This window comes from Mustela erminea, chromosome 3, assembly GCF_009829155.1.
Source record: "Mustela erminea isolate mMusErm1 chromosome 3, mMusErm1.Pri, whole genome shotgun sequence".
In the NCBI taxonomy this organism is placed as follows: domain Eukaryota; kingdom Metazoa; phylum Chordata; class Mammalia; order Carnivora; family Mustelidae; genus Mustela; species Mustela erminea.
Window position 1 is genome coordinate 105,261,856 of NC_045616.1, and position 25,089 is coordinate 105,286,944.

The 25,089-nt window shown below is 41.6% G+C and overlaps 2 protein-coding genes and 1 long non-coding RNA gene across 11 annotated transcripts in view; 1 reads left to right on the forward strand and 2 right to left on the reverse strand.

The window, feature by feature from the left end:
* INSYN2B (inhibitory synaptic factor family member 2B) overlaps positions 1 to 12,319 on the forward strand; it is a 116,243-nt gene extending 103,924 nt beyond the window's left edge. For all 4 annotated transcript variants that reach the window (XM_032337055.1, XM_032337054.1, XM_032337057.1 and 1 more), the window contains exon 4: positions 9,273 to 12,319. In XM_032337055.1, coding sequence (XP_032192946.1) covers positions 9,273 to 9,459 — 187 coding nt within the window. In that variant the 3' untranslated portion in view covers positions 9,460 to 12,319. The remainder of the gene's footprint in view (positions 1 to 9,272) is intronic.
* The window catches only part of DOCK2 (dedicator of cytokinesis 2), a 409,502-nt gene that overhangs the window by 197,350 nt on the left and 187,063 nt on the right, over positions 1 to 25,089 (reverse strand). The gene's annotated exons all lie outside the window — the stretch shown is intronic.
* On the reverse strand, positions 652 to 24,844 carry LOC116586727. The gene is made up of 4 exons (XR_004284124.1): positions 24,834 to 24,844; positions 17,742 to 17,751; positions 7,637 to 7,642; positions 652 to 4,644 (listed from the first exon to the last, which is right to left on the reverse strand). It is a non-coding gene; the product is annotated as an uncharacterized LOC116586727 (long non-coding RNA).

Below are 25,089 nucleotides of genomic sequence, written 5' to 3' on the forward strand. Positions count from 1 at the left end.
ACCATGTGAGATGGATAAAAAATACTCCCATTTTGCAGATGAGGCAACTGAGGCTCAAGTACTTACACAATACTCAGATTAGACAATTGGGACTGAGAGAGTAAGGCACAAGCACAGTTACTCTGAAGCTAGTAAGTGGCCATGACAAGACTGAGACTCACTTTTAGGGCCTGCTAGTTAGATTCCATAGCATGCTGCCTTTAGAGGACAGACCTGTTTGAGGGGTGTCAGCAGTATGTTACATGGCCAAGTTCCCCTCAGCCAAGGGCATCATGAAGGCTTTGTTTTAGATGCAGGCTTTAAGTAATGTTCTCAAAGGGTAATCACGGAGCACCAGCATAGGAGACTCCCGGGTATCCGAATACTGGTTGCTGGCCTTGACCCCCTAACCTCCTGGAGCAGGAGGTGGGGTGAAGGATGGCAGGAGTCTGTGGTTGCAGCAAGTGCCTTGAGAAGTTCTGATCCCAATAAAGCTTAAGAGACATTCAATTAGGTAAAATCAGGATTTTCTTTTTAAATGATTTTATTTGAGAGAGAGCGAGCGAGTGAGGGAGCATGTGCACTTGAAGAGAAAGTATAAGCAGTGGAGAGAGAGAAGCAGGCTCCCCATTGATGTAGAGCCCGATGTGGGGCTCAGTCCCAGGGCCCTGGGATCATGACCTGAGCCACTTAACCAACTGAGCCACCCAGATGCCCCAAAAATCAGGGTCTTAAAAGAAAATGCAGTTGATTTACTATAAACTTTTGTGACAACCAGCCTACATGCCCATGAAAAGAAAATTCTTGCCAATAAAATAGCCCAGCAAATAGCTTTTGTTTTGAATGCATCATTGGAAAGACGTTTGCTTTTCTACTAATTGTAGGGTTAGGCAGTCATCTACAGACCTAACTCAGGGGTGCAGATAAGAGTGGACGCGATGGGAAAGGAAGTGGATGTCAGGGGGCTAGCTCATATAGTAATTTTTGAGGCCTCCTATTTCCAAAGAGAAGAGAAAATGAGTCTCCGTCAGTCCACTTTGGGGCCCAGGCTTGCGTTATGCATTACGTAGGGCATTCACTTGCAGCAGCTCCTTCCTGCCACGTCTCCCAGTTGCTCAGGCCTCTTCTGAGATCAGAACAGAATGGCAACCCCTGCTGACATTACTCCTCCAATTAAGGTTAAGACCATGTAAAGCCCAATGTTGCTCCCAAGCTAAGCCCAGATGCTAGGAGCTATCTTCTGGCGAGTCCTGGAGGAGCAATCATAAATACCAGATAGGGTGAGTATGCAAGGTGCTGGCCCGCACCAGCTTCCCGACTTAGGAGAGAGCTGTAGTCACCGCATGCTCCCGAACCAGGTAATATGCACGACCCCGAATGCCAGGCGCCTCCACCACCATCCTCTCATTCCCTCAAGCTCCACAGACCACGGGCCGCCTCTCCACTGTTACAACTCCTTCTGACCAGACAGAGACGTTAAGGATATTCTGAAGATTTGCTGCAAGGGCCTCCCTTTGTATTCTCATTGTTCCCAATGTGACTCCCTCGCAGTTTAGATATTCAGAACTCATCAGAAGGAGCCTCTCCAGAACACAGGCCAAAGCCTTGCAGCTGCGTGCCCCGCAGGAGGAAAGCCGAGCCGGCCCCTTCCTGGGGAAAGAGGCTCTGGAGACTTACATGAGCCACCTTGGGCCACACGGTCAGTGGCGCTGAGTGTCTCCCTTGAGTTTTCTTCTGTGGTGAAGCTTTCCGACCACTGGGGCTTGGCCTTCCCTTCCACTTACAACTATTACCTAACTAGAGAAAAAGGCATTATCTTACTAGAAATGCAATATGCGCCCAGGCCTGTGGGTTTAGTAACCCACTTTCCACCTAAATTATTTAGTATTTTCCTTTTGTCTGCTTCTGATGCTCTGCCAGCATGGAGCTGGGTGGACTGTGCGAGCTTTGCCTTCCAGCCGCCGTCCTCCCTCTGGCCAGCAATGAAGTCCGCGGTGGAAAATAATTATAAATTACACAGCATGTCTGTTCTTTCTAGTAATCACAGGGGCGTTTGCAGCCCTCGCCAAATTTCAATACGGACTGAACAGCATTTATTCCAGATGCTAGAACAAGGACATTAGGGCAACACCACCCAGCATCCCCCCAATAAGTGCCACCAAACACGGCTCAGCTCTCTCTTTTTAGGAAGCAGACATAGAGTTCAGAGCACATGTGGAAATTTCTCAGAGCTCCGACAGGTTGATCCCTAAGACATTTGCTTCTAGCCCCCATTTCTCTCACTAGCGTTGTCCCTTTCTTCTTCTCCTTAGAATGCAAGGAGAAAGTAGGATTTATAGCATCAGCAATTTATCTGAAATAAAAATGAAACCTATTTTAATGCATTAATAGCTAAAGAGGCTGAAACATACTATAAATATAAAATCAATCAAGTTTAGAATTTCACAGGAATAACAAATGGATGGCTGCTGGCACAGAGGACATGGTTGACCACAGAATGACCCAATCTTTATTTCTCTGTAAAGTTAATGTAACAATCATTACCATGTATTGAACCAGGCATGGTGCCAAGAGCTTTGCTAAACACTGTACATGTATCCTCTCACTTTGGACTCCCAACAATCTTAAAATGGGGGTCTGGTTGTTGTAATCACTCTGCAGATGAGGAAACCAGGACTCAAGAGGGGTTCCATGAACAACTTGTCCAAAATTCAATGTAGCAAGAGCGCAAACCGATCCTGCTTTCAGGAGATTTTCTTGCCCCTGCCACTCTTACTCTGACCTTGCAGAATCAATGAATATACATGTTAAAGTTCTCTGAGATGACCTGCCACTTCTGGAGGCCAATCCTAAAGATCTTCTTGACACAGAGCCACAGAAGGCAGGGCACAGATTTCTTTCACAGACTGGGATCAGCAGTGAAGATTTCTGCAGCTTGGTCCTACTTACTTATGTATTGAGAAGGGAACCTACAATTCTCTGAGGACTCATCAGCAGACAGAGGCCCTAGGAGAAGGGGTACACTTGCCAACTTAAAATGGCTGCAAGTTGTAAAGCTTAAAATTATACCCTATAAATAATGAGCAATCTGGTCATTAGAAGAAAGCATTAGGAACAAAATCCCTTCCAGGCTGAGGGGAAAAGAAAACAAACTAACGAAAGCTCCTACTTTCCCAGACTGTAATTCTCCCCCAGAGACACTTTCCAAAATGGCGTGATTTATCCAAGTGGAGAGGAACCAAACTACCTTCGTTGATTCCGTTGATTCTGATGGCTAATTCTCTAAAAAAGGAAGTTGCAGGCAGTAATAAATCTGTAGTGCACCTGAGTTCTGTGGTAAGAGGGGTCGCAGAAGCACTCCGACAGAGATGATGAAGGGATGGAGAGGGTTTGGGGAGATGTTTTGTCTTCAGAGAGATGCTGTGGATCATTAATTTCTCAGCCAACTTGCCTGGAGTTATGGTTTATGGCAGTGGCTTGTCGCCACTTTTCTTTATAAAAGAGCAAGACTCACCTGCTAAGAAGAAAGTGCAGAGAGACAGCCACAGACCTCAGTAGCCTACAGTAGACCCAAGACTGCTGAGTCCCTGTATGGCCTTGAGTAAGCTGCTTTTTAGGAGCGGCGCCCACCTCCTCTGGGAAAACAGCCTTAAGGGCAGAACTGCCCTGCAAGCTAGAAGCACTGTTTTGAAGTGGGTTGGTTAGCTGGGTCAGAAAGTGTCACCATGGGCCACAGTCGCAGGTTTCATCCAGTTCCACAGGGGGTTGAGAGGTCTTTAAGGTGCACCAGGCCTTGATCAGCACTTTCTCACCACACCTACCCCATACACATTTGGCACCTAGGATCTCACACAAATAGAGACTACTATGCTCTTTCAGCACAGAATACCTCAGTAGTCAAGCTTTGGAGCTGGACAATATAGGTGCAGATCCTGGCCCTGTCGCTTACTAGTGTGTGCTCTTGGCAGAATATTTACCTCCCCTCGCCTCAGTTTCCTCATGTGTAAAATGAAGTTAGCATCTATCTCAAGGGGCTATGAAATTTACACGAGACACGTGAGAATCATTGAACGTGTAGTATAGTGTTTACACTACAGATGACTCTTCATAAATGAGAGGAGTGGTAGTTCTCCCCTGTCTTCCTGCCACCCCTCTGCTCTCTCCACTTCCTCCTCCTCCCCACCTTCCTACTTCTCCTCATTCCTGTTATTATTATTCACTTAAATACCATATGCCCTCACCTAACACACTGCAGGTATTCTCATTCTTTCTTTCTTCTTAGAATAAGACCCCCACTCCACCCCCACCCCCACCCCCCATAATAGGCAAGCCCTGGAATAAAACAACTGAGCTCTCTTTAGGAAAAACAAAGGACAGGGAGTCAGGAAACCAGGCTTAGATTCTGATCATAACTCATGGTGGGACTTTCCTTTGCCAAACCCTTTGTCAGTTAAATGGGGGTAACAATTTTCCCATCTTCCTGGGCTATTATAAGGGTAAAAGAAAAACACAGATCTGAAAAGGTTTGTGATATGAAAGTGCTATATAAATGTAAGAGGTTTCTACTGTTTGTTTCTACATAAACTTTTATCTCCCTTTGGCTCACTGCACTTCAGTTTTCCCAGCCAAGATACTGCATCCACAACCTGACTCTGTTGTTTGGTTCTCCTTCCAATTACCTAGAAAAACATCCTTCTACTTTTCAACTAGCATGATGGCTGAAGCATTGATCTATCTGCTAGATTAGTGAGGTGCCCTCAGGAAGAAAACCTGAGAGCTCTCTTCCATTCCTCCTTTCCACACAGCTCACTCTCTTAAGTGTGGTGTGGTGCCACGCATGGGCATTGTGGACAGAAAGGACTCTAAGGTTCCCCAGTGAACTGGGCACCCCTGAACCAGGGGTTAGGTACTCCATCCATCTACAGAGGACTAAACTCACAAACCTTGAGTGCTCTGGACTATCTCAATGGTCCCAGGCTTGAATCACACACTATAATAAATTCTTGACCACCATTTGCCCAAAGCTGTGAACCAGAGTTCTGCACAAGCCAAGCACTCAACACTTCTGTCCTCCCTATGGAATATGAGTGGCAGAAAATGGTAAGGGTGTCAGGGTAGGAAGATTAAAAGGAAGAAAACAAGTGGAGATGAGGTTGGGAGAGTTACTGGTGTTGTACCTTGACACCAAGCCCAAGGTAAACAATCATTCTCCAGAATCTATAAAGAATCCTTTGTTAAGAGTTTATTTGAATTCTTACCAAGTAGGCAGCTTATTCCTTTTCAAGAGGGTGCTGAATTAGTGTAGGTTGGCTGAGTAGGAAGTTGAGTGGTATCTCCTCTTCTCTACCCAGCCTCAAAATGAAAACAGATGAGAGAGGGCACTACCCCCTGACTATTTATAAGGCAGCTGCTACCAAGACAAAACATACTTCTTGTCCTCCCCCCACCAAACTAAACAGTAGTTTGTCAAATGGAGGAATAAGAAGAAAAGTGACAATTTTCCTTTATGTTAATAAATTGCTTTGGCCTTAAAAACATTAATCAATTTCTTTCCAAAGTGTACATGTTTCCCTATATTCAGCTATTTGTCTGGCCTTGAAAAGAAAGTCACTTTCAATCCCCTTTAAATTGTCAAGACCAGTGGGGATAGTTATAGGAGGGGGGTGGGGAACTCCCTGAGCTCTAATGATTATAATGGAAACCTGTGGTGTTTCCATAGAAACATAAAGAGTGTATTCTTCCCTGAACGTATATGGAGGGGAAGAGTGAAGAGTTCCTGACAAGGTGTACAATTACTGAAGAGCTAAATGTATGAGTGAAGAGGTAAGGCATTCAGTCCCTAAGATAGGAAGACAAGAGACTTAGTGAAGAGTAGAGTGGGCAGACACCATATCCTATGTGAGGACATTTCACCTGTTATTTTGTCCCATCTGCACAACTACCCAGTGAGATGGCTTTATAATCCCCGCTTTCAAATGAGTCTCAGAAAGAGTAGCAACTTGCCCAGGGTCACCCAGCCAGTAAGCGGTATTCTCAGTTCAAACCCAGGAGTGTTCCACAGAATAGTCCCTGTTCTGTTCTCTATATTGGGCTGAACTTTAAGTTGTGATGATGAGACAGAGTTAACATTCTGTCTCCTGGCTCTTCTCCCTCTAGGCATGCCAGTTCTATACATATTCTGGAATTCCCCAGAGCATTATTTTTTCTAATTGGTATTGGGACACTATTGTGAATCTTAACAAACTCAAGGGGTGTGTTGTTGTCATTTGTTTGTTTGAATTGTGAAGTCAGAGAAAAGTTACATATAAGGAAAAGAAGGAGGTCAGTTTATGTGTACGCTCATATAATGTGGTAGAGGTGTGTGTTTGAACAGGTAGTAGGTAGGGGTAGTTGAGATAAATGCAAAGCAATCTGTAAAACAATTGTTAGTTTAATCATCTATCTCATGTGCTGGAATCTAAGATCTATGAGAGCAGTATCCATATCTGTCTATCTTACTGTTATCCCTGTAGCTGAGCACAGTGTCAGGCCCAGAGCAGGAAATGGCTGGTTAGCCAGCTGGCCAGCTGGCTGGATGGCTAGATGATGGGTAGGATGAATGGATGGATGGATGGATGGATGGATGGATGGATGGATGGATGGATGGATAATTGGTTGGATAAATGGATGGTTGGTTGGCTGTCTGGCTGATTGGATAGATGGATAAACTATCTCTTATCAGAAAGCACAGGAAATTCTGAGAATGAGCAGGAGGTACCCACTTTTTGGGGCTCTATATGGTGTTCTAGGATGAAGTAGGGAAGGCTAGGAATATTTTAGGAGGTAGCAGAACTGTGAATGTGTATGTGCCCTATCTGTGAACTAGTGCTAGTGGGCTTAACAATCAGAATTTGCAACTTACTGCTTTAAATGTTTTCCTTGAAGCAATGCAGAGGTTGTTGGAGATCAATTCTTTCCCAGCCTCTGAATCCATCTCTTAAGTTTCTACTGGGGAGAGTGAGGTACAGGTAATGCAGACAAAAATTCACCCCATGCCCAGAGACAAAGAGGAGTACAGTGCTGGATAGTGCATCCTGGAAGTGAAAGCCTCAGTGTTTGAGTTTGTGGATGTCTTTGTTCAATGACCTGGCAAATCTTCAGCTTTAACTAAAATGTCCCTAATTGCTTTTGATGTTGACTGACATTACTGAAGACATACAGCCAACGGACTACCAGTACCAGGAAGCCAGAAATAATGTCTGTCTGTCTACCATTCCTTCCCTAGCACCTAACATAGGGTCTGGCACATGTGTGATACCCAAGAAATATTTGTTGAATGACTGGCTGAATACTTGGTGCCTTGCTCTGAGCTGGGTGTTATACATGCATAACCTTTAAATTTCACTGAAATCCTATGAGTAGGTACCATGCTCATTTTGAGATGAGGACCCTGTGGCTTAAAAAAAAAAAAAAAAAAATGAGAAATGACTTCCTCAAGATCTCACAGCTAATCAGTTGTGGAGCTTTGCTTTGGAAAACACAGCCATTATATAGGTCATCCAGCCAGAAGTATGTCTCTGTAGAAGAGACCAGGGAGGGATGGAAAAAAGAATAACACCAAGGAGAAGAAAATCTGGGTGAAGCTTATGAAAAATGCAGAAACAAAATAATCAGAAACATCTTCCTAATACTCCCTAAGCACTGACACCCCATCAGTCTGGCTACAAAACATGCCGTCTGGCTCTTCTAACTTTTCAGCTTCTTCCAGCTTGGAATGCCCATTTGGGGGCTTCAGTAGTCATGTGTGATAATCATGATTTGCCTTTCTAGCAGCACCTACTCTGAAACTGGGTCTCTTGTGATGTGACATGGAGATAGTAGATAAGGACAGGTGTCCCTTTAACGATAGCTCCTTTTTATCCCTGGCTGGGTGAAAGACTTCAGACTGTCATGGCCACATCACAGACCAATGTGGGGGTCTTCTGTCTTCTGTATGAAACCTTTCAATTCTCTCCTTGCCAAGCAAAGAGAATATACTGCTTCTGTGACTCTGCATTTCCTCCACTTTCCACACTCCTACAGTGGTTACTCATCTTGGGCCATCTGAGGCCTCTAGAATGAAACCAGGTGAAAACACAGCTAAGAGCTTAAGAGTCTTCTTATAATCATCTCGGCAGTGGAAAGTCCTCCATAAGTAAATCTCCTAGGGTGTAAAGTGGACAATTAAGGGCAGAGAGAGCCCATGCACAGCCTTCAGGGGCATCTGCAAGATTCATTCTTCTGAGCCTGCTTTCCAGTTTCTGGGAAAACTGAGCCAGAGTTATGAATCAAGCTGACAAACTCTGACCACCTGCAAGCCTGATTCTCAAGCCCTCAAGGGCATGGGAAGTGTGAGTACCCAGTGTGACCCCCCACTGGTGAACAAACCAGAGCTTCTGTACTTCCTGACCTCTGACTTTCTCAACTCCTGGGAATTACCAGTCCCCAAATGCATCATGTTTACCTCACAGATCTGTGTACAGATAATACAATGGAGTCTGTATATTAATCACTCCAAAACACACAAATAAAATAGCAAAGAAAAAGTGGGGATTAAGAAATACGTGTTAAAGGAAAGAATTTAAATATGTCTACATTGAGGTAAGTGTATATGGAAAGCTCTCCAAGCCACATTATTAAATTGAGAAGCAAGGCAAAGAGCAAGGCATAATGTATTAGTTGTAATAATGGCAATAATGATATTAATAACAACACTAATAGGAGCTACTAAATATGGAAGGTTTACTTCCATAGAGCCAGGTACTGCTATAAGTATTTCCTTTGTATTCTCTCACTTAGTTAATATACATATTAATTCCAAAGAAAGCCTTTGAGATTGTTGCTGTTGTTGTGTCCATTTTATTGATGAGGAAATTGAATCATCAGTTTTATTGTATATTCATCTGTATTACTTAAATCTTCTATAATGCAGTTTTTGTGTAAAATGTATAAAAATAATTAACAATAGCATTAAATAAATGTGCAAGAGAGATTGGAGTAATTTTTATGGAGCACCTACTATCAGGCTGCTATCTTACACGTCTCTTTTAGACTTAAGAATATCCAAAAAAGGAAGGCATTTCAGGTGCCAGTTCAATCCATGAGGAACTGGAGGTTGAGAGGAGTGGCACAATCTTCCCAAGGTCAGTAGGTACCTAAGCATGTGGGACTTGATCTCAAAGCCTACGCTCTTCCATGTCAGTCAGACACTCAGTAATGCTAAATCAGTATGTGCTGATTTGAATTTACTTTCCTTCCTTCTCTCTGTTTTTCAGTGTAGAATATGATTTTCGGCAGCAGGAAGGCAGGTTCCATGAAGTTCTGCAGAGTCTGGAGGAAGCGGAACCAGTGGAGGAGGCATCTCCTCCACCAAAGTCCCCAGCAGAACCCCCAGCCCCTGAGAAACAGGACTTAAGGAGGAAGACCAAGAAAGTGAAGAAGAAATGCTTCTGGTGGATCTGAGCTTGTTGGGTCCATTCCCTTTGCCTCCCCTAGATACCTCCCCAAGGTGGGGAAACCACTGCCCTCAGGCCTTCTCTACTTCTTAGCACAGGCCCCAGGTGGTTAGCCATTTAACTTGTGAAACGGGAAAGACTCGGGCTGGTTTAACTGCTGCTGGACACCTGACCACTAATGTCACCTGAATGAGTGATGCTGCTTGCTGAGGACTTCATGGACCCTAGAGTGACCACTCGCCTAGCTTGCTGTCACACATGGCCAGGCCACATCCTTTGAGAGTCTAGTTTCCCACCATGAGCAAAACCCTATGACATTTTCCAACACCTCCATGATGCTAAACACTTCTTCCCATCCTGGGTACCTCATCCCAAAAGGAAAAAAAAAAAATGTTGTGCATGACAGAAAGATAGAGGAGCATTATAAGCAGATACTCTAGGAAAAAAAAAAAGAGAGAGAGAGAGAGACATAAACCACAGTTTTCTAAGATTTTGACATATAGAAGCACAACAGAAGTAGGTAGGGCATAAAAATGCAAGGTCACTTGGTGGGTTGGGTCATTTTCATTTTTAATTAGCCCTTAGATTGCAAATCAAGGATGTGTCATCTCATGCTATGTAAGCTTTACAGGCCATGGCAGAGTGAGGTTACAGCAGGGTTTAAGGAGCTTGGTGGTATGGCTATCCTGCAGTTGTAACTGCTGCAGATCCTGCCATAAACCATCATGTTCTCAGCCTTGGGCCTGAGACCTGTCAGCAAATGATTTGGACCTGGTTTGGGCTTGGACTTTAAGATTCCACAGTTAACATCCCTGCAATATTTAAGACCACGAGATCCAGCAGCTTGTCTCTCCATTCATCTTACAGTAACATAAGACTAAGATAAAACACAACACTGGTTCTTGTTCATTCATCCCAGCAACAGCCTTGTAGATAGATTCCAAAGTACGTTAATCTTCATAATCTCCCTTTGTGATGACCAGGTGATGGTCACATGACTGACGAAGCAGCAGGACTGGGGATGAGAATATATATATTTTTTCCATTTTAGTATTAAAGAGCTTTCCTTCCCAAAGTCTGAATTCTTTTGAAGTCTGACTCATTCTTTTGGCAAGACCCTCATACATGTGGGTCCAGTCAAACTTGCATGGCTGAACAAACTACTAAAGTAATAGAATTAATTGCTACATACTCTTAGGGATAAGGGGTAGGTTGGAAAGGCTCGCATCCTTTGCATTAAATTCTCTACCAGGCTGTGGTTGTATCGATGCTGCTTAGAAAAGGGATCCTAAAGCTCAGCAAGCATTCAGTGAAGAAGGCATTTCATAATCCCCTTTGCTGAAGATCAGGTGTCTGAGTTAGAGTCTGCAGAGTGCACGTAGGACGTATGTACCACACTGCAAACTGAGACTATCTGAGCAAACCACTCCGACAACTTCACCTTTCCCTGTCACCGTACTGCAGTGCACAAAGCTATTTCAGTGGGAGCGAGAGGGAAATTTGGCAAAGAGTTCTCGGCTTGCACTATTTAAGTCTTGGAATGTCATTCAAGATGTTCTCATTCTGTTTCTAGTGTAGTGTTTAAACCCACAAAATGAGACCGGAATACATAACACTAAGTTGGAATTAAGATAAATACACTTGTCATACTTAAGAAGTCACATTTCAATAAGATATGCTACCACTGGCTAAAAGCCATAGATCTTTCTGTATCCACACAATCAACTCTCAGTTGGCCCCAACAGTGGAAAAGAACAGCACAGAGGATAATCCAATAAAACAAGATAATTTGGGATCTCTTATATAATTTTATCTCATTGTAGAGCTTCCATCTTAATTTGCTTTGCTTACACTAATTTTCAAATTAATTTGTATTCTCAGGTAGAATGCTAGAATGAAAATAATCCTGTTCCTGGAATTAAGAGACCCGGGCAACAGAACAGTCTATTACACTAACCTTGGCAAATTGCTTACATTTTCAGGACTTGTTTGTCCATTCTTGAATGGAGGTATAAATACTTACTCTACCTACTTTATAAGCTCTGTGCACATTCCAACATCAAAATGAGCAGAAAACAGAACAACCCAAAGCTGAGTGGGATCACTTGACAGAGTTAGCCTGGAATGATGGAGAGGTGTCTGAGGAAACTCACCCATAAAGGATAATCCAACCCTTGGATAATGAAGCTCATCTTGTTGTACACGTACACTGGTTGGGGACCTGAGATAAATCCTCAACTGAATTAAATGAAATTGGGGTTGGAAAATGTTGACATTTTGAGAACAACAACAACAAAACAACAACAAATGAGGCTATGATAATTCTATACCAAAGCACAACACAGCACTACTCAGGCCACCAACCTGAAATCGGGAAGGGGGGTCTCTACTGGATATCGAAACTTTTAAATAGTTAGGAAGGAAATGGGTTCAGTAAACAACTTCCTGCTGAAAAATGACCATCTTTATGTTTCAAACAACATACAGATCCATATGCCAAATCTCTATACTCACTTTCCATGTGAAATCACTTCTTTGTGAAATATTATGTAATATCTACCATGATATTCTACAGAAATGATGTACTTGAGGTTATTTGGTTTCATGGAGAGATATTAATTTAGCAAAAATTACTTTTATAAAATTGAAGGGAAAAAGACCGATACATCACCTTCAGTTGCAGGAGTTTATGTAGCTGCTTTCTCTGTAGTTAAAAAAAAATAGGTACTCACTATACTTGGAACTTCATACCAGTTCATCTATAGAGCACCTTCTTAAAGACTATGTACCAATGTAAGGTTTTGTAAATTTCTAAACTGTTTTAAATGGGATATTATCTTTTGCAATAAACTTACATATTTTTCCTAGGTTTTAAGACTCCATTACTAGCTTGGGTTGATTTGCGTTATAAAATTTAAACTTAAAAAGAGCGACTTAATGGTTCTAGTGACAGGGATAGTTTTTATTATAATTGCTTCTGTATCTTTCCCAGGAAAACAAATCAACAATGAACACATTTAGAACTTAGTGCCTCAGTGATTACATGAAGACCCACATGTCCTGGGAGCAAAGGAGGTGGTTTAAATGAATGGAGTATGTCCTAGCTTCATTCAGATGGATATACTTCCATGATTTTTTGTCATTATTGTGTCCATACAATATAATTTTTTCAACATTTTTAAATTTTTTCCTCTAATTTTCTTCCTTAAAAGACAGTTTTATATCACCATCATAAGGAAACCAATATTATGTTCCAAAAAGAGAAGATAGAATCAAAATGATTTTGTTAAATTCTTGCTAAAATTTTTTAGTGTTAAAAAGGGAGATTAGCAGATATTCAACACATGCTAAATCCACTTTAACACCAAACACACTTTCTATTTGACTAATTGGAATGTTTGATAGGGAACTGAAAGGAAAACAACTTTCCCATCATGTGATTCACTTTTTTTTCCCTTCACTGTCCATGAACCATCTAAAGCCAGCTTGTTTACCAATTTAAGGTGGGAAGAGTCTTGGGTATAGAATCAGAAGTCTTGGGTCTGACACATTTTGCCACCTTCTTTTTGCTAAGTGGCTTTGGGAAAGTTAACTTCTGTGAGCCTCTGACTCCTTTCCTTATAATACTGAACATAACCTTTCCCTTACAAGGGTGTCTGAGACTTAAGTGAATGAAAGTCCTGAGCACAAATGTAGAGCACACAATGGGTGCTCAATAATTGTATATCCATTCATTTGCTGTTTGAAGCAAATTGGGAGAGAAGATGCAAGATGCCTTCATGGGTCTGTAGTGGGTTTTCAGAATCAAGCTTTAGATTTTCTCAGGGCAAAATAATGGTGTTGATAAGGAATGAACTCTTATTAAGACCAGAAACCATGACAGTGAACGTGCCCTGACACAGTTGTCAGTGATCCAGAAGAATATGCAGCCATATCAAGCACAGCATAGAGCTCAGAAATGAAAGACCCTTGTTGTGTGGAATCAAGTGTCCTTGAGGTGAAAGACACTGCAAGAGTTGGGTGCCTGCCATTTTAAGCACAAGGCAGTCAGGTAAAGCTAGATGAGTTGTCTGCGTGCTCACAGAAATAGTCAGGAACTCAGTGCTGGAGCAATGCAGTGGTGGGAGTAGTATGGGAAGTCTACAGGCCACCACGACCCAGGGCAGTCCCAGGAACTCCTGACACTAAACTTGAGACCCATTCTGACTGGCAGGTTCAACTGCCTCACCAGCTGAGCAGGGGTCTCATCGTGGCCTTTGCTTGAAAAGGCTTTCATTTCAAGCTGCTTAAGGCAATTTGCTGTATACCAAAAACACATTTCTTTTTTTAAGTCCAAAGAAACATAGATTTTTTTTTTTTTAAATGATCATTATGCTCTAAAGCATGGCTTGCAATAAAAAGAGCTATGGGACAAATCCACACCCAACCAACACCATTTATGTCTGGCGTAAACAATGTTTGAAAATATAATGTTCATAAGCCCTTTTGGGTTTTGCCTCAACTTCATCCCCATCTTTCAACCAACTTATAGATTGAATTCCTATTAGTCACTTCTATCATCACTACTCCTGAGGTTTCCTGAACATATGACTTTGGCCTGCCTCCTACAGGGGCCTCGGTCCTACAGAAAACCAAACCTAGAGCTTGGTTTTCTCACTGCCACAGTGAGCTAGATGCCAAGATAAGCATGCCTCTCCTCCAATACTGCCACCCTGTTCCAAACCCCTCCTCTTATCTGATCTCCACAGGTGTGTTCCTACTGGTCCCCCAACATGTACTTCCTCTTCCTCTAGCACATTTTAGACATTGCAAGCAAAGGCAATCACCACAAAATTTAGATCTGACCCATGTCACACTTCAGTTTCATGATAAATTTAAGAATGTAAGACTGGGTCTGTCACTACAAACCCAGAAGGGCCCACCTGCCTCTCCCATGGAAGCATGCATCTCAGGCACATCAAGTCACCCTGGCTTCCTTTGACCCATTACGCTAACACATCCTTAAGGGTCTGTGTACACTTTTCCTTCTGCCTGGAATAATACACAATATGCCATCCTCTTTGCCCAGTTTCCAGCTCTGTTGGGGCTTCACACGTAAGGTTTTCTAAGACTACTAACTACCACCACTGCCCTGGATCATATGAAATACCCCTTCTGGACACTCACCTGGCACCAGGGATTCTTCCTTCAAATTTCTTGACACAGTTAACCTTGTACATACATTTGTGTCATTCTTTGATGACTGTGTTCCTCTCTCAAAGCCTATAATCTTCTTAAGGTAGGAATCCTGCTTATTTTTGCTTATCTTTGTATCTCTAGCACTTAACACAATGGAATTGAAATATCTGTTGAAGCAATAAATTAATGAATGAATTGGATCCAATGGATAGACATGAAAAAAATGATTCCCAATTTTTTCCTTATCTATCAGTTCTTATATGGCGATGATCCCACTGGAGTGTATAGGCCCTGTCTTTCCCCCCAGGAACATCCATCCTTCTACTGACTGGCAAGTAATGTGCCAGGACTTGTAATTCTACTATGGTCCACGTGGCACTCAGGACCCGGGAACATCAAGCGATTATACTTCTACCCTCACTGCCAACCCCCAACACCTTTATTCAGAATATTGACAGTCCAGCTTATCCTCATTTCAGAACAAATTGCCATCATAATTAAATCCCCATGCATTTTGCACATTTTACCAAGATACTGCCTTACTGTATGAAAGGGAAAATTAGTTTTGAAATTAAAGCAGATTGTTAACTATTTTCTCTATAAAGTTTCCATTAAAATGCCAAAATTTATTACATGTGACCTAGTCCATTTTACACAAAGCGTAATTTAAAGGAGACAGGGTCTGTCTAACTGAAAAGCACATTGGGCAGAGCATTTTGCCTTGGTTTAAACCACAACTAAAATGAAAAGACAATAAACATCATACCAAAGGATTATTTGTTCCAAAGCAAATAAGAGGTTTATTATCATGAATGGCTTCACCAATTCTCAGAATCCATAACTATATTATATTAAATTTCACTCAAATTAAACCAGTACTTTTTTCCCCCTGGCAAAATCTCTATATGCATTTTTTAAATCATCAGCTAAACACAATGACCTCCCATTGGTGCTTGGACTTGGTTTCCCAGGTAGCACATGTGATACTGTGATACCCTGGTTATGCTGACACAAAAGCCTTCTTTCTCCTGAGCCAAATGGGCTGAGTCATTCTAATTGTTGAAATCAAGAGTGGTTCATGTAACTCTTACACCAAGTACCCAAAGCCTGACTGAATCCAACCCCACATGCAGACATATCAGGTGGGTGATCGAGAAGAGGGGACATCATGAGCTGTTGTCACTGTTTTTTGTTTACTTGTTGGTTTCAAGATGGAAAAAAAGTATGCTTTCTGTAGTTAGGGATCAAAGGAAGAAAATTCAAAGGCCTGCAATGAGCTCACCACTGACCAGACTGGATTTCCTGGAATAGATCTCTCCTTTCACTCTACAACTACGCATCTAGCAGTGCCAGGAAACTCAGATGAACCCCAGTCCACAATCACTATTTTCCAAGAGTTATTGATTCCCTTCTCTGTGCTGGTCAAGAAAATCATAGATGCAGCCCTTGCCTCATACAGCTTATTATGGTCCAGTGATGGGGGGAAGGATTCTGACAATAAGCACACAGCCTTTTCTGATTCACGCACCTGGATGTCACACCCAAGCACCCTCCCCTTCCTTTTGACCCTCTTAATGCTGTCCTTGTTGTTCTCTTGGGATGATTATTTGTCCTAAATTATAACTATTTCTAGTTCTTCCCTTTTTTCTTTCCCTACTATATGTGGTGTCCTGAGAGTAGGAACTGCCTTCCTCACCTTTTAAAGTCTTATGTGCAGGAGGTCCTTGTTTAACTGTGAATAACTTTGCCATCATGAGCCCTTGTCTATTCCATGCAGACCCCTGTACTGTACTGGCTTTAAAGGGCTACTTTGTATCACAATTTTCCAGCTCTGTCAGACCTAGCTCCTCTTGTCTACCTGGGGATCTCCCTAAGACACACATTTGGCCATTCCCTGGCTTCTATATCTCTAATAGCACCCTGCCGCCATCCTAGAACATAACATTCTTCCTACAGCAAACAAGATTCCTCACAATCTGACACCAACCTATTAGGCTTCACCCAACTTCCTACTACTTTACACCACACCCCCATGCCTGCCTCCATGCCACCTTCCAAAAAAGTCAGAGCCTATTGCATATCAGTGACTTAGCTGTTGTTTCCTCTACCTGGGACATTGTCCCAATACCTATCTATCATGGGAAATAATTTTCATTTGGGGAAATAAATGAATATTAGTCATATCACTACTAATTGTGATAATAACGTCTCTAGTTTCTTGAAGTTAAAATGGGCTGTTATTGGGGAAGGAGTCAAGATGGCGGAGCAGTAGCAGGCTGAGGCTACATCAGGTGGCAGGAGATCAGCTAGATGGCTTACCTAAACATTGCAAACACTCGCAAATCCAACGGGAGATCAAAGAGAAAAAGAACAGCAATTCCAGAAACAGAAAATCAACCACTTTGAGAAGTGAATCCAAAGCGATGGGAAGATAGACTGCGGTGGGAGGGGCCAGCTCCCGGCAAGCAGTGGAGCAAGGGAGCACAAAGTCAGGACTTTTAAAAGTCTGTTCCACTGAGGGACATCGCTCCAGAAGCTAAACCGGGGTGAAGCCCGCAGGGTCAGCGTGGCCGCAGGTCCCGCAGGGTCACAGAAGGATCGGGGGTGTCTGAGTATCGCAGAGCTTGCAGGTATTAGAAGGGGGAAGCTGGCTCAGAGACAGAGCTGAGGAGTGAGCTCTCAGCTCGGGGTTACCTTGAACTGGTCGCAGGCTCCGTGAGCTCGGAGCGCGACCGGAGGCCAGGGAGAGGGGAGTGATTGGGCACTATTCTCTGAGGGTGCACTGAGGAGTGAGGCCCCAAGCTCTCGGCTCCTCCAGGCTGGAGTCTGGGAGGCCACCATTTTCATTCCCCTCCTCCGGAACCCGATGGAAAGCGTTCAAGGAACAAAAGTTACCGAAAGCAAACCTGAGCAGATTACTCAGCCCGGCCCTTGGTAAGGGCAGCCCAATTCCGCCTGGGGCAAAGACACTTGAGAATCACTACAAGAGGCCCCTCCCCCAGAAGATCAACAAGAGATCCAGCCAGGACCAAGTTCACCTACCAAGGAGTGCGGCTTCAATACCAAGGAGAGCAGCAGAATTCCAGAGGAGGAGAAAGCAAAGCACTGAACTCATGGCTTTCTTCCTATGATTCATTAGTCTTGCAGTTAATTTAATTTGTTTATTTTTCTTTTTTATTTTTATTTTTCAATTTTTTTTCTTTTTCAATTTTTTTCTTTTCTTTTTTTTTCTTCTCCTGCTAAATTTTTTTTAACTTTTACCCTTTCCTTTTTTAACGTTTTTTAACTAGTTTATCTAATATATATATACATTTTTTTTCTTTTTTTATATTTTTTCTTTATTCGTTTTCTTTTTTTAATTGTTTCTTTTTTTTTTTCGGAACCTCTTTTTATCCCCTTTCTCCCCCCCCCCACGATTTGGGGTCTCTTCTGATTTGGTTAAAGCAAATTTTCCTGGGGTCTTTGCCACCCTTTTAGTATTTTACTTGCTCCTTCATATACTCTTATCTGGACAAAATGACAAGGCAGAAAAATTCACCACAAAAAAAAAGAACAAGAGGCAGTATCAAAGACTAGGGACCTAATCAATACAGATATTGGTAATATGTCAGATCTAGAGTTCAGAATGACAATTCTCAAGGTTCTAGCCGGGCTCGAAAAAGGCATGGAAGATATTAGAGAAACCCTGTCGGGAGATATGAAAGCCCTTTCTGGAGAAATAAAAGAACTAAAATCTAACCAAGTTGAAATCAAAAAAGATATTAATGAGGTGCAATAAAAAATGGAGGCTCTCACTGCTAGGATAAATGAGGCAGAAGAAAGAATTAGTGATATAGAAGACCAAATGACAGAGAATAAAGAAGCTGAGCAAAAGAGGGACAAACAGCTACTGGACCACAAGGGGAGAATTCGAGAGATAAGTGACACCATAAGACGAAACATTAGAATACTTGGGATTCCAGAAGAAGAAGAAAGAGAGAGGGGAGCAGAAGGTATATTGGAGAGAATTATTATAGAGAATTTGCCTAATATGGCAAAGGGAACAAGCATCAAAATCCAAGAGGTGCAGAGAACCCCCCTCAAAATCAACAAGAATAGGTCCACACCCCGTCACCTAATAGTAAAATTTGCAAGTCTTAGTGACAAAGAGAAAATCCTGAAAGCAGCCCGGGAAAAGAAGTCTGTAACATACAATGGTAAATATTAGATTGGCAGCAGACTTATCCACAGAGACCTGGCAGGTCAGAAAGAACTGACATGATATATTCAAAAGACTAAATGAGAAAAACATGCAGCCAAGAATACTATATCCAGCTAGGCTATCATTGAAAATAGAAGGAGAGATTAAAAGCTTCCAGGACAAACAAAAACTGAAAGAATTTGCAAACACCAAACTAGCTCTACAGGAAATATTGAAAGGGGTCCTCTAAGCAAAGAGAGACCCTAAAGGTAGTACATCAGAAAGGAAGAGAGACAATATACAGGAACAGTCACCTTACAGGCAATACAGTGGCACTAAATTCATATCTCTCAATAGTTACCCTGAATGTTTATGGGCTAAATGCCCCAATCAAAAGATACAGGGTATAAGAATGGATAAAAAATCAAAACCCATCTATATGTTGCCTACAAGAAACTCATTTTAAACCTAAAGACACCTCCAGATTTAAAGGGAGGGCGTGGAAAACAATTTACCATGGTAATGGACATCAGAAGAAAGCAGGGGTGGCAATCCTTATATCAGATCAATTAGATTTTAAGCCAAAGACTATAATAAGAGATGAGGAAGGACACTATATCATACTCAAAGGATCTGTCCAACAAGAAGATCTAACAATTTTAAATGTCTATGCCCCCAACGTGGGAGCAGCCAACTATATAAACCAATTAATAACAAAATCAAAGAAACACATCAACAATAATACAATAATAGTAGGGGACTTTAACACCCCCCTCACTGAAATGGACAGATCATCCAAGCAAAAGATCAACAAGGAAATAAAGGCCTTAAACGACACACTGGACCAGATGGACATCACAGATATATTCAGAACATTTCATCCCAAAGCAACAGAATACAATTCTTCTCTGGTGCACATGGAACATTCTCCAGAATAGATCACATCCTGGGTCACAAATCAGGTCTCAACTGGTATCAAAGACTGGGATCATTCCCTGCATATTTTCAGACCACAATGCTCTGAAGCTAGAACTCAATCACAAGAAGAAATTTGGAAAGAACCCAAATACATGGAGACTAAACAGCATCCTTCTAAACAATGAATGGGTCAACCAGGAAATTAAAGAAGAATTGAAAAAATTCATGGAAACAAATGATAATGAAAACACAACGGTTCAAAATCTGTGGGACACAGCAAAGGCAGTCCTGAGAGGAAATTATATAGCGGTACAAGCCTTTCTCAAGAAACAAGAAAGGTCTCAAGTACACAACCTAACCCTACCCAAAAGGAGCTGGAGAAAGAACAAGAAAGAAACCCTAAACCCAGCAGGAGAAGAGAAATCATAAAGATCAGAGCAGAAATCAATGAAATAGAAACAAAAAAAAAAAAAAAAAAAAAAAAAAAAAAAAAAAAAAAAAAAAAAAACCAGAATAGAACAAATCAATGAAACTAGGAGCTGGTTCTTCGAAAGAATTAATAAGATTTATAAACCCCTGGCCAGACTTATCAAAAAGAAAAGAGAAAGGACCCAAATAAATAAAATCATGAATGAAAGAGGAGAGATCACAACTAACACCAAAGAAATACAAACAATTATAAGAACATACTATGAGCAACTCTGCGCCAACAAATTTGACAATGTGGAAGAAATGGATGCATTTCTAGAGACATATAAACTACCACAACTGAACCAGGAAGAAGTAGGAAACCTGAACAGACCCATAACCAGTAAGGAGATTGAAACAGAATCATTGAAACAAAAATCCAGGGCCATTCGGCTTCCCAGGGGAATTCTACCAAACATTTAAAGAACTAATTCCTGTTCTCCTGAAACTGTTCCAAAAAATAGAAATGGAAGGAAAACTTCCAAACTCATTTTATGCAGCCAGCATCACCTTGATCCCCAAACCAGACAAGGATCCCATCAAAAAAGAGAACTACAGACCAATATCCTTGATGAACACAGATGCGAAAATTCTCACCAAAATACTAGCCAATAGGATTCAACAGTAAATTAAAAGGATTATTCACCATGACCAAGTGGGATTTATTCCAGGGCTGCAAGCTTGGTTCAACATCCGCAAATCAATCAATGTCATACAATACATTAATAAAAGAAAGAACAAGAGCCATATGATACTCTCAATAGATGCTGAAAAGGCATTTGACAAAGTACAGCAACCCTTCCTGATCAAAACTCTTCAAAGTGTAGGGATAGAGGGCACATACCTCAATATTATCAAAGCCATCTATGAAAAACCCACTGCAAATATTCTCAATGGAGAAAAACTGAAAGCTTTTCTGCTAAAGTCAGGAACATGGCAGGGATGTCCATTATCACCAATGCTATTCAACATAGTACTAGAAGTCCTAGCCTCAGCAATCAGAAAACAAAAGGAAAATAAAGGCATCCAAATCAGCAAAGAAGAAGTCAAACTATCACTCTTCGCAGATGATATGATGATACTCTATGTAGAAAACCGAAAAGACTCCACTCCCAAACTGCAAGAACTTATACAGCAATTCAGTAAAGTGTCAGGATATAAAATCAATGCACAGAAATCAGTTGCATTTCTCTACACCAACAAGACAGAAGAAAGAGAAATTAAGGAGTACATCCCATTTACAATTGCACCCAAAACTATAAGACACCTAGGAATAAACCTAAACAAAGAGGCTAAGAATCTATACTCAGAAAACTATAAAGTACTCATGAAAGAAATTGAGGAAGACACAAAGAAATGGAAAAATGTTCCATGCTCCTGGATTGGAAGAATAAATATTGTGAAAATGTCTATGCTACCTAAAGCAATATACACATTTAATGCAATTCCTATCAAAGTACCATCCATCTTTTTCAAAGAAATGGAACAAATAACCCTAAAATTTATATGGAACCAGAAAAGACCTCGAATAGCCAAAGGAATATTGAAAAAGAAAGCCAAAGTTGGTGGCATCACAATTCTGGACTTCAAGCTGTATTACAAAGCTGTCATCATCAAGACAGCATGGTACTGGCACAAAAAGAGACACATAGATCAATGGAACAGAATAGAGAGCCCAGAAATAGACCCTCAACTCTATGGTCAATTAATCTTCGACAAAGTAGGAAAGAATGTCCAATGGAAAAAAGACAGCCTCTTCAATAAATGGTGTTGGGAAAATTGGACAGCCAATTGCAGAAAAATGAAATTGGACCATTTCCTTACACCACACACGAAAATAGACTCAAAATGGATGAAGGACCTCAATGTGAGAAAGGACTCCATCAAAATCCTTGAGGAGAACACGGGCAGCAACCTCTTCAACCTCAACCGCAGCAACGTCTTCCTAGGAACATTGCCAAAGGTAAGGGAAGCAAGGGCAAAAATGAACTATTGGGATTTCATCAAGATCAAAAGCTTTTGCACAGCAAAGGAAACAGTGAACAAAACCAAAAGACAACGGACAGAATGGGAGAAGATATTTGCAAATGACATATCAGATAAAGGACTAGTGTCCAAAATCTATAAAGAACTTAGCAAACTCAACACCCAAAGAACAAATAATCCAATCAAGAAATGGCAGAAGACATGAACAGACATTTCTGCAAAGAAGACATCCAGAAGGCCAACAGACACATGAAAAAGTGCTCCATATCACTCGGCATCAGGGAAATACAAATCAAAACCACAATGAGATATCACCTCACGCCAGTCAGAATGGCTAAAATTAACAAGTCAGGAAATGACAGATGCTGGCGAGGATGTGGAGAAAGGGGAACCCTCCTACACTGTTGGTGGGAATGCAAGCTGGTGCAACCTCTCTGGAAAAGAACATGGAGGTTCCTCAAAATGTTGAAAATAGAACCCTATGACCCAGCAATTGCACTACTGGGTATTTACCCTAAAGATACAAATGTAGTGATCCGAAGGGGCACGTGCACTGGAATGTTTACAGCAGCAATGTCTACAATAGCCAAACTATGGAAAGAACCTAGATGTCCATCAACAGATGAATGGATAAAGAAGAGGTGGTATATATACACAATGGAATACTATGCAGCCATCAAAAGAAATGAAATCTTGCCATTTGCAATGACGTGGATGGAACTAGAGGGTATCATGCTTAGCGAAATAAGTCAGTCGAAAAAAGACAACTATCATATGATCTCCCTGATAGGAGGAAGTGGAGATGCGACAGGGGGGGTTAAGGGGGTAAGAGAAGAATGAATGAAACAAGATGGGATTGGGAGGGAGACAAACCATAAGTGACTCTTACTCTCACAAAACAAACAAACTGAGGGTTGCTAGGGGGAGGGGGTTTGAGAGAGGGGGTGGGGAGGGTATGTGCTATGGTGAGTGCTATGACGTGTGTAATCCGGGCAATTCACAGACCTGTACCCGTGGGGATAAAAATACATTATATGTTTATAGAAAATAAAATTTTTTAAAAATGGGCTGTTATTAAATGCTTTCCTTCCATTAAATGATTTGTTTCAAGGTAGTTTACAATTACCCCCATTTTCCAGGAGAAGAATTGAGGCTTGGAAGGATATAAGTAATGTGTCCGAGTCTATTAGTATGAGGTGGTGAAGGCTGGAGTTCCTTCAAGGTCTGCCAAACTTGGGAGCTTGGGCTCTTACCTCCTATGGCAGACAGCAAGTTGCAATTTAAATGTCACCTCCTCTCTGTAACTTTTTCTGATCATCCCCCGCCCCTGCCATGGGATTAGTCACTCCGTCCTCCGAGTACTCATGGCACTTTGAACAGGCTGCTGCTTATATTATCTTGACATTTCTTTTGTCAATCTCTCATGCACATCTCCACCAGGGAGCAAAGTTCTGGGGACAGAAATTGTCATCTCCATCTCTATAGCCTTTTTGGTGTTTATCACATTGCCCAAGATCCTATAAATGCTTCGTATATATTTGTTGAATGAACTGGGAGAAAATATGAAAATGAAAATGTTAAGAGAAAAAATAGTCTATGGTAGAGAGACCAGAACAAGGCCAGGAGTTCTGACTTCTGCTTCTGATTTTCTGCACAATTTTGAACAAGTACTTTCACCTCCATCCCCCACATCTGTCTTTAAAATGAAACCATCTGCCTTTCTGGCTTCACAGGCTGGTTAGAAGAAAAGTAAAATTATATACATGAAAATGCTTCACTAAGTTTGACTATCTCATTAATTCCTATTTTTAAAGAAATAGTGTTTGAGGGTTTTTTTTCCTGATTATAAAAGGAAAGCAAAATCATTTTAGAAAAAGTGAAGTTACAGAAATGTACAAATCATATGTTGCTTAAGCAGAAGATATGGACATAATTTTAGATTCAGAGCAGGGTCCTCATGCCTGACCTCTGAAGATCCAGGGCTTCTGATGTGGGGCCTCATGTGTTCCCCTCCCTGGCCTTCAGGGTCCCTGATGACTTTCTTGCCATTGTTAGGGTCCTCTGGCCCTTTTTCTATATTTAAGACATAGAATTTCCTCATGTTATTAAAAAATCATCAACAATAATTAATGGCTATGCAAATGCATCATTATATGAATGTAGCATAAATCTAGAAAAAGGGGCTTTGATCTTGAGGGGTCATTTGACAGAATTGATTTCTTTGAGTCTCTTTAGAAGGCCAGTGTACCAGACAGAAGATGGACCAGACCCCTGTAGGAGAAGTCTGCTACACTGGAGGTTATCCCAACTGGGCTTTTCATGGGGCAGCTCCAGTCCCTCAACAACATTCCCATAGGGAAGGACACTCTGTGATGGAATTTCTCCTAGTCTGGGACTCAGGCCTTTGTAGCAGACATATGGCGGCCAGTTTCGTCTCAAGGGGACTTTATTCACAGCCCAGCTATAGCAATAGCTCAAAAATACTTCCCAAATCCAGAAGAGATCCCAAGCCAGGGCCACAGAGTAGTTTGTCATCTGAGTCACGACACTTGTGTCAAAGTGAGAGGAGACTCCAGCACAAAGGAGAATAATAATGGCTCTTATTTACCAAAGTCCTGCTAGGTGGGTGCATAGGGTGCTATGAGCTTTACACATACTTTTTTAATTCAATACAATCCTTGTAGTGGGACTGACAGGTCATAACTATTATTAACACTATTTTACAGATAAGAGCAATGAGGAGGAGAGCTGTGAAGTGAAGAGACTTCCTATCCCTGGAATAAGACCTTCTTACTCCTTAAGGACCCAGGTCTCAGCTAGCAAAAGCCTTTCAAACTCCAGATCTTGTGCCCCAATTCCACAGCCTTAAAAAGCCATGTTAGGCACGAGAGTGCTCAATAGCTAAAT